The 15,661-nt window shown below is 40.3% G+C and overlaps 1 protein-coding gene across 4 annotated transcripts in view; it reads left to right on the top strand.

Annotated features, from left to right (window-relative positions):
• AUTS2 (activator of transcription and developmental regulator AUTS2) overlaps positions 1-15,661 on the top strand; it is a 1,404,533-nt gene that overhangs the window by 330,637 nt on the left and 1,058,235 nt on the right. For all 4 annotated transcript variants that reach the window (XM_075589952.1, XM_075589953.1, XM_075589951.1 and 1 more), the window contains exon 2: positions 4,226-4,429. In XM_075589952.1, the coding sequence (XP_075446067.1) occupies positions 4,226-4,429 (204 nt within the window). The remainder of the gene's footprint in view (positions 1-4,225; positions 4,430-15,661) is intronic.

Below are 15,661 nucleotides of genomic sequence, written 5' to 3'. Positions count from 1 at the left end.
TGAGAGGGGACTCACGCGAGCATCTGCAGGCGTGTTGACGAGTTGTGTTTTTCAGCCGACAGCCAATGCGGTTTTTCAGCGCGCTGTCGGCTGAAAACCACCAATCACAGCAAAGCAGCGTCAACATCACGGCGCCGTGACATCGGTCACTGCTCCGCCTGCTCGCCTGCCAGTGGGATCGCTGCTGACCGGGAAGGCGAGCCTCAGCATCAGCGCGGAGGAGCGCGGGCTGAGGCTCTATGGACACAGCCTAACACCCTCTTTTCTCACTCACCCCCGCTCTCCTCTCCCTCCGTCAATTACCCCAAGCTCACTCATTCCCTCCCTCCCACATAATTCCCCCCACAAGATATATACCAAAAAATTTCCCACCCCAATGTAAAAAACTTCCCACCCCCAAATACATTTAAAAAAATCCCCACCCCCTCAAATATATACAACCCCCCCAACTGCATACAAAAAAACCACCTACCCAATACATATAACTATATATAACTATATATATATACACATATCTTATTGGGAATGTGTGTGTGTTTTTATATATATATATATATATATATATATATATATATATATATATATATATATATATATATATATACACCCCAACCCCCTCTCAATACATATAAAAAAAACACCCCAACCCCCCCAATACATATAAAAAAAATACCCCATCCCCCCAATACACACAACAAAATACCCCAACGCCCCCAATACATCGGCGGGTGGGGAGGGGGGCGGTCCTGCGAGGCGGCCCTGTGCTGCGGTGGGGGGACCCTGTACTTTTGATCCTGCGAGAAGGCCCTGTGGTCTGCGGCGGGGGAGGTGGAGGGCTGGTCCTGCGAGGGGGCCCTGTGCTGCGGCGGGATCACTGACCTGGACACTCTGGGAAGGAGACACTCTGGGAAGGAGTGTGGAGTTGGACTGTGATCACGAGACACTCTGGGAAGGAGTGTGGAGTTGGACTGTGACCAGCTGAAGATACATGTCAGAGTGGCTGCTGTGTGTTCAGCACTCTGATATCCTGAAGCAGAGAAGCAGACAGGGGAAACCCATTTGAATTGGGTCTTTGCACCCAAGAAAGGTAGATCTCATTCCCCAGACCCCCGTAAGTGTGTATATTTTTGTATTTTGTATTCTTGTGTGTTTCCAAGGTCTTATCCAAAATAAAACTCATTTTATTTCACTGCCTTGTTTTGCCCTGTGACTGATTCCTTAAATATAAATGGGGTTAAAAGACCCGGTCTACCGTGACAATGTCAAGCCCAAATGTAGCAAGAGTTTATATTAACGGAGATCAAAATAATGTTGTGTTGAGAGATGGAGCCACGGGAAGAAAAACGCCAAGGACGGATTTTGGTGTTCCAAATTAAAATATCAATCAATGTTAATAAGATTACTAAAAAATACTATTACAAGATTCAAAACACGGATGTGTTTATTACTTTGATTAGGGAGTTCTCAAATATTATGAGAAAAATACAATTAAATGACGAAGCAGGAAAAGTAATAATATACATTTTACACAGCATTATAAAGCAGAAGGCCATATGTTCGGTGGGCCATTGGTTTCTCATCTCTTCATTACGAGTATTGGTTGCATAGGTGTAGTTATTTTGTGTTTTAGAATTCCTTGGTAATTCCCTTATTGCTGTGGCTTGGAATGCTGTGCATTGGCTATCTAAGATGGGACTCAAAAAAGTACAGTACCTTCTAGGAACAAGATCAACCAATGATAGTGATGTATTTTCAAAGAATATAATATGAGTAAGTCATAACCTTTTTTGAAAATTCAGACATCATCAGACATACAGATTTAGTGGGATTAACTCTTCTCTCTGGTGGTTTCTCTATGCTATGTTGTGACATTCTGCACCAACACTGCTACTGAATCCTACAGAAGCTCTTGGATATTGTGTGTTTTATAATGTGATATGTTGTGTTATCTGGGGCAACAATGAAATTCATGTGCAGCATCTGTAGAGTTGTTTGGTGCCATTGTGTATTGAGCCGAAGCTTGCCCAGGCAGAGGGCCATATTTACTAAACATTGTTATGCCAAACATAAGCTGTTCACACTATGGCCCTTATTCTATCAAGTTGCACTTTTTAGAATAAGGAGCTATGATTCACACATTTTTTTTATCACATGTTAATTTCTGATGATAAGATATACCCGAAGTTTTAGCCCTTTGTAATTGGTGTAATTATGTGCCTAGGGAAGAAGGACCAGTGTATTAGATATAGACAATTCATACACAAATTGTTTTATTGAACTATATTACCTTGAGGCTTAGCTACACACTGAGGCATTTACCACATGTTTTGGTCAATATGTATTTAGTATTACCAGAGAATCAACATTTACTGAGAGAGTTTCCTTGTTAAAAAAAAAATAATAAATTCCACTACTTGACGGGTTGGTTTAGTACATTTTTAAACTGTATCTGATTCAGGGGAACTTTGGGATACAACAGCTGATTTGTTATAACTAGGAATGTCACCGTTTAGGCAGAGATCTCAACCTCCAAGAACGAAAATCACTGAGATCTGGGTTTTCTGTGCCAACAAATGCATCCTCAGTAAGATGCCATTTAAATCTGAGATTAAAAATCAATGACACCTACTTTTGGTCAGTGAAATTTAAAGAAAATCAGTTAGAGCTGACATGTCTTTACAGAAGCAATTTGTATTCAATTTCCACGTGCTAAGGAAGATCGAGACGACCTCGTTGCTAGTGAGTCAATAGGGAGAATGTGGTGTATCTACCATAGTTTCCATCACAGTCAATAAAGTTAGTAAAGTTCATGTCTTCACTTTATAGAACATTTTCCTTTGCTACTTGAAAAATGACTATATGTCAGCTGTACGGTCCTTCTTTGAAATGCCCTTGCATTGACCTCTGATATATTATAAAATGGTAATCATATCCTCTCTTTGGTTTCTCTTTCTAATGTACCTGTAAACCAGGGGTGGACAGCTCCCGTCCTCAAGAGCCACAAACAGGTCAGGGGTTCAGGATATCCCTGCTTCAGCACAGGTGGCTCAATCAGTGACTCAGTCATTGACTGGAGCAGGGATATCCTGAAAACCTGAGATGTTGGTGACCCATGAGGACTGGAGTTGGCCACCCCTGCTGTAAACAACCTTCGTTTGGATAATCTTTCCTCATAGATCATACCTTGAATTCCCTTTACCTATTTGGTGGGTCTTCAATGCACTTTTTCCAGCTCAATTTTGTGTTTTTTTTTATTAATGGTGAGATCACCAATGGATACTGGTCAATATATTGAAGACCTTACTAGACATCTATACATTGGGAACATTATGTTTTGCTCCCTTTTATCAATACCTCATACATCAGTAACTGACCTAATATTGTCCCATTAAGTTTGTAAGTAGCTTATTGCTTAAACCAAATTGAAATAAAAACGATTTGTTATTGTATCTTTTATATGATCTCTACATACATTATTACCCCCAAAAATGTATAATGTAGTATTCCAGACATATTTGTTGGTGATTTTTACGGTAGGTTTTGGCCGGGAATTGTACATTAATCTTTGCACTGCCTACGAGGCAAGACATTTATTTCGAAAGAAGCAAATACAGATGCAGCCACCAGTATTATAACACTTACCTTGGAAATTCTGGGAGATTCTGGGGCAGTCTCACAGTAAATGCCTCAACATTGCCTCAACATTTCTGTGAGATTCTTAATGGCCCATCGGATTAACACAGAGGGGGGTCCCTGCAGTCCCATTCAAACTGAATGGGACGACAGGGACCCCTGCTGTGTTAATCTGATGGGCCATTAAGAATCTCACAGAAAAGTTGAGGCATGTATAGGCATTTACTGTGAGACTGCCCAGAATTTCCCAGTTCTAAAACTGGTGGCTGCATCTGTATGGTTCATTAATAAACATAATTCCTATTCTAAAAGCAAATGTAATATTTGTTATAGAAATTGCTTTTTGTCTGCTACCCAATTACCAAAAAAAAAAACCCACTACAAAAACACTTCACAGTGAATGCACAGTGAACCTTCTGGTGATGATTTTTAAAGAACTGATAGTTTTGATATTAACATTTCAAATCTGATATTGCTTCTCATGGATACTGTATAAAGAGATCTGCATTGAGTATTGTTATTGACAGAAGTTAATGTTTCTGATTGGTGGACATGGAGAGTGTTTTCTAATGTTGCAATATTCTCTCTGCAGAAGGATGAGGTCTTGATGCCAGATGAGCGCATAGAGAAGCAACAGACACCACTTAGTAAGAAGAAACGGAATGTTCTCACCAATGGACTCTCTTATAGACCACAGAAGAACAAGCTTAACCATAACTATGGATCAGACAGGGAAAATGACCTCAACCTTTGCCAACAGCTGGGAAAGAAGAGATTCCAGAAGGGATACAGACAGGTAGGAGATTTATTTTGCTGAGTTACCATGGGAGATATGTATTTAAGATTACACAATTTGTGTCAGGCTGCAATTCTGCCAAATATACTACACGAAGCTTATTACATATGACTACATATGAATATGCTCTGTGGGTCACAGAGGTTGACGCCACCTCTGACCTGGTGTATTTAATGGATGCAAAGAAAAAGTACTCATGCTTGGTCAACTTCAGTTTTATTGGCCTGACTGAGTCTCAGCTGTCCATAAACAAATTCAGGTAGAATTGTAAACATAGGCTGTTTAGTTATGCAGTTGTTATTTATAATTCAGGACTATGCAATCTCTGTCATGGTAAAGTTTCACTGGCTGGTGGGATCACTCATCCACAGAATGGACTTAAACTTCAATGTCACGCAAGTCAGAAATAACCCACTAGACTAGAGCCTAGTTTCTTCAATCATTATTGTGGCTTAATGTGCCCTAGAAATACTGAAGTGAGAGAGGCCCTGAATCATTATCATTTTTCCAATTATAATTAATTGATTTTAACAGGGGTTTTGATATGATAATGCCACAATTGGCACTATTTTAATGGGGAAAAACACATGCCACATTTGTACACAATAGAAAATGAACACACTACAAGTTCACTATAGCATCTCATTGAATACACAGCATATTCCCTCAGCTTCCGTCATCAGCTTCCACCCCCATCTTACACTTTTAGGTTGGGAGAAATCGAGATACTTACATACAGAATCTGGGGGGTTCCTATAGGTAAAATTAGGTACCACTTAATTTAATTTAAACAAATGAGAGAGTGATTTTCCAGTGTGCTCTAATTGCAAGATGTATATATATAAATCATATATACCATGATATTCTACTTAGATAAACCTTGTTCCTTACTATTTTTGCATGTAAATCGTCTTAGTATTTAAACAGGTATCATAATGTATTCATCATCTTAACCCTGAGTGCTTAGATCTTTAAGCTCACAGCAGTGTGCTAATTAAGGCTTGTACTTTAGTAGCAGTGGGAACATTTCTCAACCATTAATTTATATTTTGACTTTTAACAAATATATTTATTAAATGTCTGAAAATTATACAAAAGGCAATAATTAAGCACTAGAACATATGCCAGCATTTGGATGCTATTGAAAGGAATACATAGAGGGCAATTACCTATATGTCCTGTTTTGTTACTAAAATGCAATTAAAGGATTTCACTTTTAGAGGGAAGTGACATACCAAGAAGAAAATGCTTTTTTTTTTTCACAATCACCACTGCTATTTATTTGTTTTCTTGGAAAACTTTTTTTGTAATGTATACAGTATAACAACCTATCTCCATGTCCTCATGAGACTGGAATCCGGTTCTGGTTTTACAAACCTCAGTTCTCAATTGATGAGGCAGAATGTATTGGGAATAGAGTATGAAAAAATAGACTGGACTCAAACCTTTCGATGACATTGCCAGGCTTGCAATGCGGCATATATGGGGCCAGATGTACATACAGTAGCTCTGTTTTTTTTAGTACAAGATTGAAGCACAGGGTCTCCGGAGCTGAACCACATTAATTTTAGTTCTGGGGCCCCTTGCTTCCAGAGATACTTACCTCTGTAGGGGGTGCCGGTATCTGCAGCCAGGGAACTGTGTGCCTAATGAAATTGCACCATTTAAATGTCTTGCGTCACGTGGGCCAATAGGAAGCCATGACGTCATCAGCCTAGGCTTCCTATTGGCCCGCATGACCAGGACATTTGAACTCCACAGAGATACTGGAAGCACCTAGTGGTAAGTATCTCTAGAAGCAGCAGGTCCCTGGAGCTGAAATTAATGGGGTTCAGCTCCAGAGACCCCCTGCTTTAATACTGTAATAAAAAACAATCATAAATGAAACCTGTATTGCTGGTTTAACGTGATTTAGCATCACATTATTCCTTACCACATATCTTCAAAGGGTAATAGCATAATATTAATTCATGTTTTCTCTCAGAAAGAGCACAGAGTTAATTGTATAATGGCTGTTGGTGTTATTGAGATGCAAAAGAGGCAATCCCCCTATCCACTTAAGTCTGTTAAGGTGAATGCAGGGACTTAACATTACGTTAGTTATGTCCAGACCTTAAAATATGAGTTTTCAGCAAGAAAATCCTCTAATGTCCAGATCCACAAAACTCAGTAAAATCACGATTCATAACATGACGTTAACTAAAACAGTAGCAGATGTTATGTTCCCTGAGTTAACATCGTATCCTCAAATTTAATTATATGTAAAAACAACATCCGAACTAATCTCAGAGGGAGATCCTATTTTAGTAAAGTGTTTATTGACTTATATACCTCCCAAATACTTCTTTATACAGCATGTGGAGCGAACCTTGGGACACACCTGTGATACAATAAACCTCATATACCAAAGAAATACGCTAATTTAAATCATTTTATATATACATTGCACATCTCAGCTGTGTACACTTGTCTCTCTCTCTCTCGTAAAATACCTATGTCATGGTTCGGATGGCAATGTACAGTAATGTTGTGTTACAATAATGCAATCTTAGGCCTGTGCTAATAAGATGTATTATGACTGCTGTTTTTGCATATAATTAACTTAGTGGATACACATTAACCTCAGGGAAAAATGATTGTAAGGTAATAACACGTTATAAGCCCTGAATAAACAGTGCGTTGCGGAACTGGCCATAGTGGCACTGTTCATTTTGGGAATGACAAAGCAGTGGTTGGTTTTGGGTTAATTGAAGTCAAACCATCACAATCAGCAGTATAAATACATTAATCAAGTGTGTTGCAGTTATTTTTGTTTGTTTTAACTATTGTACCTTATGTACAATTCTCCATTATACTTTGGATGATGCTTTGCTAAACATATCTCTGATAGACATCCTATCTAGCAGTATTTGTTTTATGAAAGTCTTTCAATATTGTATTGGTACACTTACATATGGTCTTCTAAATGAGGGTGGGAGGTTATTGTCAAATTTGCTTACTCCACCTCACTGGAAAGGTAATCAGATCGAATCACATCCTGCACGTGCAAAATATATTTTTTATTTTAAAACATATTTTTTATTCGGTTTAAGACAGGGGAGGTACAAATCCAAAAAGGGGGGTTAGGGAGAGGAAAGGATAGGGGAAGGAAACAGCAATATCCAAACACCCCCACTGCCCTCGGACCTAGTTCTCCTCAGCTAAGCTATTTATATATATACAGTTAGGTCCGGAAATAATTGGACACTGATACAAGTTTTATTATTTTGGCTGTGTACCAAAATAAATTCAAGTTGCAGTTAAATAATGAATATGGGCTTAAAGTGCAGTCTATCAGCTTTAATTTGAGGGTATTCACATCCAAATTGGAGGAAGGGTTTAGGAATTACATCTCTTTAATATGTAGCCCCCTCTTTTTCAAGGGACCAAAAGTAATTGGACAATTGACTCAAAAGCTGTTTCATGGAAAGGTGTGGGCTATTCCTTTGTTATTTCAGCATCAATTAAGCAGGTAAAAGGTCTGGAGTTGATTCCAGGTATGGCATTCGCATTTGGAAGCTGTTGCTGTGAACCCACAACTTGCGGTCAAAGGAGCTCTCAATGCAAGGGAAACAGGGCATCCTTAGGCTGCAAAAAAAAGAAAATCCATCAGAGAGATAGCAGGAACATTAGGAGTGGCCAAATCAATAGTTTGGTACATTCTGAGAAAAAAAGAACGCACTGTGGGCTCTGCAACACAAAAAGGCATGGACGTCCACGGAAGACAACAGTGGTGGATGATTGTAGGATCCTTTCCATTTGAAAGAAAAACCCCTTTACAACATCCAGCCAAGTGAAGAACACTCTCCAGGAGGTATGCGTATCATTATCCAAGTTTACCATAAAGAGAAGACTTCACGAGAGCAAATACAGAGGGTTCACCACAAGGTGCAAACCATTCATAAACCTCAAGAATAGGAAGGCCAGATTAGACTTTGCCAAACAATATCTAAAAAAGTCAGCCCAGTTTTGGAACAGCATTCTTTGGACAGATGAAACTAAGATCAACCTGTACCAGAATGATGGGAAGAAAAAATTATGGAGAAGGCTTGGAACGGCTCATGATCCGAAGTTTACCACATCATTTGTAAAACACAGGGGAGGCAGTGTGATGGCATGGGCATGCATGGCTTCCAATGGCACTGGGTCACTAGTGTTTATTGATGATGTGACAGAAGACAGAAGCAGCCGGATGAATTCTGAAGTGTGTAGGGATATATTGTCTGCTCAGATTCAGCCAAATTCAGCGAAGTTGATTGGACGGCGCTTCACTTTACAGATGGACAATGACCCAAAACATACTGCGAAAGCAACCCAGGAGTTTTTTAAGGCAAAGAAATGGAATATTCTGCAATGGCCGAGTCAATCACCTGATCTCAACCCGATCGAGCATGCATTTCATGTGCTGAAGACAAAACTTAAGGCAGAAAGACCCACGAACAAACAACAACTGAAGACAGCTGCAGTAAAGGTCTGGCAAAGCATCACAAAGGAGGAAACTCAACGTTTGGTGATGTCCATGCGTTCCAGACTTCAAGCAGTCAATGCCTGCAAAGAATTCTCGACAAAGTATTAAAAATGAAAAATGTACTTATGATTGTGTTAATTTGTCCAATTACATTTGAGCCCCTGAAATAAGGGGACTGTGTATGAAAATGGTTGCAATTCCTAAAAGTTTCATACGATATTTTTGTTCAACCCCTTGAATTAAAGCTGAAAGTCTGCACTTCTATTGCATTTCGGTTGTTTCATTTCAAATCCATTGAGGTGGCGTACAGAGCCAAAATTATGAAAATTGTGTCAGTGTCCAATTATTTACGGACCTAACTGTATATACCCTTATCTTTCATCCCAAGGCTCCCAGACTTTATAGACATTTTTCGTAGTGTGTTTAAGGCAGGCCGTCAGTTTTTCAATTAATCGAATCTTATTGATTCTTTCAATCACTTCATTCCTAGAGCGGGGGAGAATTATTTTTCCAAGCAGCAGCAACAGTTGAGCACCTAGCTGCCGTTAATATATTATTGATCAATTTGCCAGAATTGCGGTCTCTCTCCCCAATCGGCTTTGACAAAATAAGGATAGTTGAAACTAATGGAAATTTAGTGCTCGTTACTCCAGAATTTCCCCACTACTGGGTAGAACCACCAGATATGGGCCATATCTCCTAACATGCAGCAGCCTCTCCAACACTGGTCAGAGGTTGCAGGGAATATTTGTTTCAGCCTATATGGGATGAGATACCATCTGAATGGAATTTTGTATCTATTCGCTTTGGTGATTGTGCAAATTGAGGTTTTAGCTGCATTCTCCCATATATCCTCCCATTCCTCTGGGGATATCTCTACCTGAAGATCTATTGCCCATTGTTCTTGGTATTTATAATCTTGGAATTCCTTTTTGTAGATCAAATCCCTGTATAGGTTGGAAATTAAACCTTTTTGGTAGACCCCCTTTCTATATAAATCTTCAAAATAGAAGGTGTCAGAAAAAGGCCTGCCACGAGCTAGACCACACACAAAATGTCTAACTTGCAGTAACCTAAATTTTTATGGGGGTGAGAAATCGTATTTCAGGCATAATTCCTCACATTTTATAACAGCATCATTGTATATCGTATTTCCGGCATCCTTAATTCCTTTGTCCTTCCAGCTATCAAATTAGTTGGAGTGATAGCCAAGGCCAAAGCTCGGATTGTCAAATAAAGGTATTAACTTAGAGGGGTTCCTAATTAGTTGACATTTAGATTTAGCAACCACCAAATTGTTATGGTAAACTTAATAACTGACGCTTACAGTTAGGATTTATTAATATATTTTTTATCCTTCCATAATAAAGTTTGGAGACTCAGTGGCTCGCTAATTAAGGCTTCTATGTCCACCTGTCCAAAGATCTTCGAGAGAGAATTCTAATATACAGTTTGCCTTTGAAAGAGTTGCTAAATAATATTTTCTAATATTTGGGGCTGCTAGCCCTCCCCTCTCTAGTGGATAACATAACCAACCTGGCCACTCATGGCTTTTTATTTTTCCATATAAACTGCATTATACTGTACAATTCTGTACATCCTTAATAAATTTAAATGGAACCGCGACCAGGAGTGTCTGAAAATAGTATAGGATTCTGGGGAGGATGTTCATTTTGACTGATGTTATGCGACCTATCAAAGCAATTTGGTAACAATCCCATGTCTGGAGGTCCTTTTTGATCTGTTTAGCTCTAAGTAGTTGTGTTTAAATAAGGACTGATAGTCCTTGGTTAAATTTATACCCACATATTTCAACTGTGAGTCCTTCCATACAATATATAATATCAAAATTTTGTTTTCAAAGTTTTACTTCGTGGTCCTGCAGGGTTAGGTTTAAAGCTTCCGATTTGGGCATGTTGACCTTGTAACCCAACAATAGACCAAACTCACTCAGTTCAGAATGTAAATTTGGCAGGGATGTCAGGGGATTCCCCATAGTTAGAATATTATCATCAGTGAAAAAACACAATTTATATTCAGAGTTCCATATTTTGATTCCTTGGCTATCAGGGATAGATCTTATTGCACACGCTAATGGCTCTATTGACAGCGCAAACAGCAACGGGGCAGAGGACACCCCTGTCTGGTACCATTTCTTATTATGATCTGATTCATATCTACCGATGGGATTTTTAAAGTAGCTGTGGGACACTCATATAGGGCTAGCACTACTTGCAGGAATGGTCCTCCAAAACCAAACTCTTCCAATGTCCTTGACAAGAACTTCCATTGAATCCTATCAAAAGCCTTTTCGGCATCTTTGCTGAGGATCATAGATTTAGGTTTGATCTCGGAACAAGCTATTTGATCTATTATGTTTATTATGTTCCGAGTTTTTGAAGCTTGCCGCTCTGATATGAAACCCACTTGATCATTATGAATTAGGTGGGGTACACTAGAGTTTAGCCTGTTTGCGAGGATTTTACTATACAATTTCAGGTCAGAATTCAACAAAGATATTGGCCAGTAGCTAGCACACCCCAAGGGGTATCTTTCCCCTGCTTTTGTATAATAGCTATATATGCTTTTGCCATTTGACTCGGGATCTGATCCCCCTTTAGAAATCCATTATACACTGTAGGTCCAGCAAATGAGGAACTAACTACGAATTAGTTCGGTACGAAACGTGCGTAGGATTGTTTTGCTGTATACTGGACGCTCTCCTGCAACTATCACTGTGCTTTTGACCTTTTACATGCTGCTCACAGGACCCTGTTTGTTTTGCTGATTATTGAATTGGCTGCTGCGGATTTGTGACGCACTGAGGTGACGTCATTACCCTGATCCACGATCGCAACAGGGTGGAGGTCTCACAGGGTCCAAGCTGAAGTGGGTCTAGCGTTGTTGGAGAGGTTTGCTCCATTGCTGTCTTCATTGTAACCCTGTGGGTACTATGTAACAGACTTTGCTACACTAACGTGATTGGATACTCTTGCTGCAACTGGGGTTAAGTTTCCTGCCTGGACCAGAAGGAGTGTATGTTGAGGGATCCTCATGAAGCAAGTCATCAATCTCCAGAGTGGTAACATGTACCCTAAACATGTCCTGCTTTTAATATTAATTTATCTTGTACGTGCAATCATTTGCATTTTAATATTGTCACAATATAATTACTTTACTACACTTTGAGAGTCGTGCACTGTGTTTTTTCTTTTTTGCATGTTCCCTGTGTGATGTTGAGCCATCCACTCTGACACACTGCAGACTCTCCACGGATGTTAAAGTTTTTTTGTATCTTATTTTCATCTTAATTTATTTATTTCACATTTAGGAACACAAGATTGTGTTCCCTAAACTTTTAAAGAGCACTTTTAATTCACAACTTTATTTGGGTTGTAAATTGTCCACAATAATTATTTTATTTATTATTATTATATATATTAAGCTGCATTCGGTGTGCATTTTATTGTTTTTTTCATTTCTGTCATCGTACTATACCTTCCCCTACATCCTGCATGGTCTCTCGCTGGGCCTCTAGCTAGGGATCCCTTCCCTTTATGTATATTATTGTACTTATACCTTCCTCTCCACATCCATTCACCTATGTGATGCATGTCCTGGGCCAAATATATAGGGGTCTGAACACCTAAATCTATATCGAAATCCTTGAAGTCAATCTCCTCTAGCGGCCTTGAAATAGAGGGGGGCCCATTCAGTAAGGGAAGTGTAGTGGGGCCCATCTAGTCCACAGGCTCTCATTCAGTGTCCTCTAGAATCTCTGGGACTTCCCAGTCCAACCTCCCTTCTCAGGAGCCGCTTCAGACTCAAAGAACATTGTCTCGGACTATCTTTACTCAGGAGTCGAGATGATCTCCCCTCCATAATACAATACCACTGATCCGCCGTAGACGTCCATCGCTGGAAATTGGGAAATCACAAGGGGGACCCCCAGTCATCACTGTTCCTTTTCTATAAAGTGACCAGAGTTCAGGCCTCAATAAGACAGGTCATAGGCACATTATCTTTAAGCCAGGAGAAAAAACAGCAAAACTTGGAACAAAATAAAAATGGAAGATGTCAATCTCTGTATATTCAGTCTTCACCCTGTTGCAGGGACTCATGGGATCAGCCCCTCTCACTTGAGGTTCGTCATTGTTCCCGACTAGGAGGGGACCCTTCTCTCATTGAGTCTACTTGCTGTGCACCTCGTCGGCCCAGATCCCAGAACCTTCAGGCATGCCTCTGGTTCTCTGGCAGACGCATCGTGGCCTGCCATCTTTGGATGCACTCAGGCTAAACGAAACGGCTGTCACAGGTTTTAATTCTCACCTCCTCGTAATTGTCAACCTGGAGGGATCCTGAAAGATCTGGACATTTGAGTCTTCAAAAGTGATAAAATCTCTATTTCTGCAACCCTTAATTATTCTATCCTTAGTCTAATAGGTAGTGCAGCCCACATGTATTTTTTTTGCATCCGCAAATCTTGGGCTCAGGGCTTGTTGTGAAATGTTCATCTGCATCATAGATCCTTGTAAGGACCAACCAATTGATTTGAACAGATTCTTTAGATATGGCTGGAATTCCTCCATTAAGACTGACTGGTATGTTTCTTATTCAGAGATTTTGTCTCCTCTTTGTATTTTTCAGGTCATCTAGGCTTTCCCTCATATTCTGGACCTCGTCTTCGAGTTTGGAGAATTCATCCTCAGCACTTGCGTGGGGTTCTAATGAATCCTCCATTTTATTTTCTAGGGCTATCGTTCTTGATTTTAGAGTGGATATTTCACCTTTCAGGTCGGTGACTGCCTTATCCAGCACATTTTGGAATGAAGACTGGACTACTTTGAATATCTCTCTCAGTTTCTTTTTTTGTAATCTGTGGGCTGTCTCCGTCCTCTAAATCCGGCTCGATCAGTGCTCGTGCTCGTCTGCGCAGACCGCCGCTATCTTCCGTATCCGTCGTAGCACTTTTTTGGAAGAATCTAGTTAGCTCCTGTGCCATGATTTTTTTTGGCCTGCGCTTTCGAGGGCATCTTTAGAGGGGTTTAGTAGGGTATCCTACTTCTTTTGAGTTTTTTTCCTCACAGTTTAGAGGGTTATTGTCACAGGAGACGAGGCAATTACACCTTTATACCAGGATCATTTCACTGAGCAAAACAAGATAATGAAATAAATTGTAATTTATTCACTTAAAATAGACAAACACACAATGATACACAAAATACAGGCAAAAACACACTTACTTGGGACTGGAGTTTAACATAAACAATACTTTCCTAGGTGTAGGGGCTTATCGTCAAGCTTACCCTAAACAGTGTTAGAAACCACCATGCAGTTCCACAGCCCCCCTATCTCCCCAAAGGGCTGAGATTCACTTGCTGCTTAGAATATGGAAAACTTAAAAATATTGAGAAAAACTTATAGAACTGCAAAATCTGAGCTGTGTAAGGGGTTTTAAAACCTCTCAGTTCCATTCACAGAATTCTATCTCCCTATCAGGAGCGTGAGGAATTTCCCTAGCAACAATCTGACACAAACCAGTAACAAAAATGGGGTTTCTTAAACATCTGACTGCACCCAGGGGCTGGTGAAATATGGTCTCTCTGCCCCTGCTTCACTCCATGCCCCCCACAGTGAGAGACCCGGCCAGTATGGGTAGACCAAATGGACTGGCACATTGCATCCCTTTGATCTGAGGATGTGGATAATTGAATCACACTCTCCTGTCCAAATAGTTATCACACCTTGAACATCCTCTGGGTCTTTCATCCCCAGATGTCCTGCCAGTCCTCCTGGAACCACTTGGCAGCCCAGAGCATGTTAGAACATTAGTTCTGGAAATCCCAGCTCAGTTCTGTGCACAAAGCATATGTTTTAAAACATATATGTTAATAAACTATACTTTCATACTGTGTCTTGCTAAAAATGTCTAAGTCTTTTTTTGGTGTCAGGGATAGAATAAGAATGTATACTCTCTATTCTCACTAGCCATATTTGCGCCACACTGCAAAAACCTGACTTTATATTTTTATGCAAAATAAACCTTGCAGCTTTATCAGATAGCTGGGGCACCCCTGAAGTCCTATACCAGGTTCAGGGTGACTTAGGCATGAACTGGGCATCCCCCCTTATACAGCTTAACCCTGTTATAGCGCAATCCGCTATAACATGGATCGCTTATAACGCGGTTTGAGTGTGGACCCTGAATTGAATTTTTTTTAAAGTTTTTTTTTGCACACACACTGCACACACTCACTGCACACTGCATACACTCACAGCACACTGCATACACTCACAGCACACTGCACACACACACACAGCACACTGCACACGCACACACACACACTGACACACACACAGCACACTGCACAGCACACTGCATACACTCATAGCACACTGCATACATTAAGTTTTTTTTTGCACACACACTGCACACACTCACTGCACACTGCATACATTCACAGCACACTGCACACACTCACAGCACACTACACACTCACAGCACACTGACACACTCACAGCACACTGCACACACTCACAGTTTTTTTTTGCACACACACTGCACACACTCACTGCACACTGCATACACTCACAGCACACTGCATACACTCACAGCACACTGCACACACACAAACTCACAGCACACTGCACACACACTGACACACACACAGCACACTGCACAGCACACTGCACAGCACACTGCATACACTCATAGCACACTGCAT

Source organism: Ascaphus truei, chromosome 3 (assembly GCF_040206685.1).
Source record: "Ascaphus truei isolate aAscTru1 chromosome 3, aAscTru1.hap1, whole genome shotgun sequence".
Classification (NCBI taxonomy): Eukaryota; Metazoa; Chordata; class Amphibia; order Anura; family Ascaphidae; genus Ascaphus; species Ascaphus truei.
The sequence above is the reverse complement of the archived record's forward strand: the minus strand, read 5'-3'. Positions and strand labels throughout refer to the sequence as shown.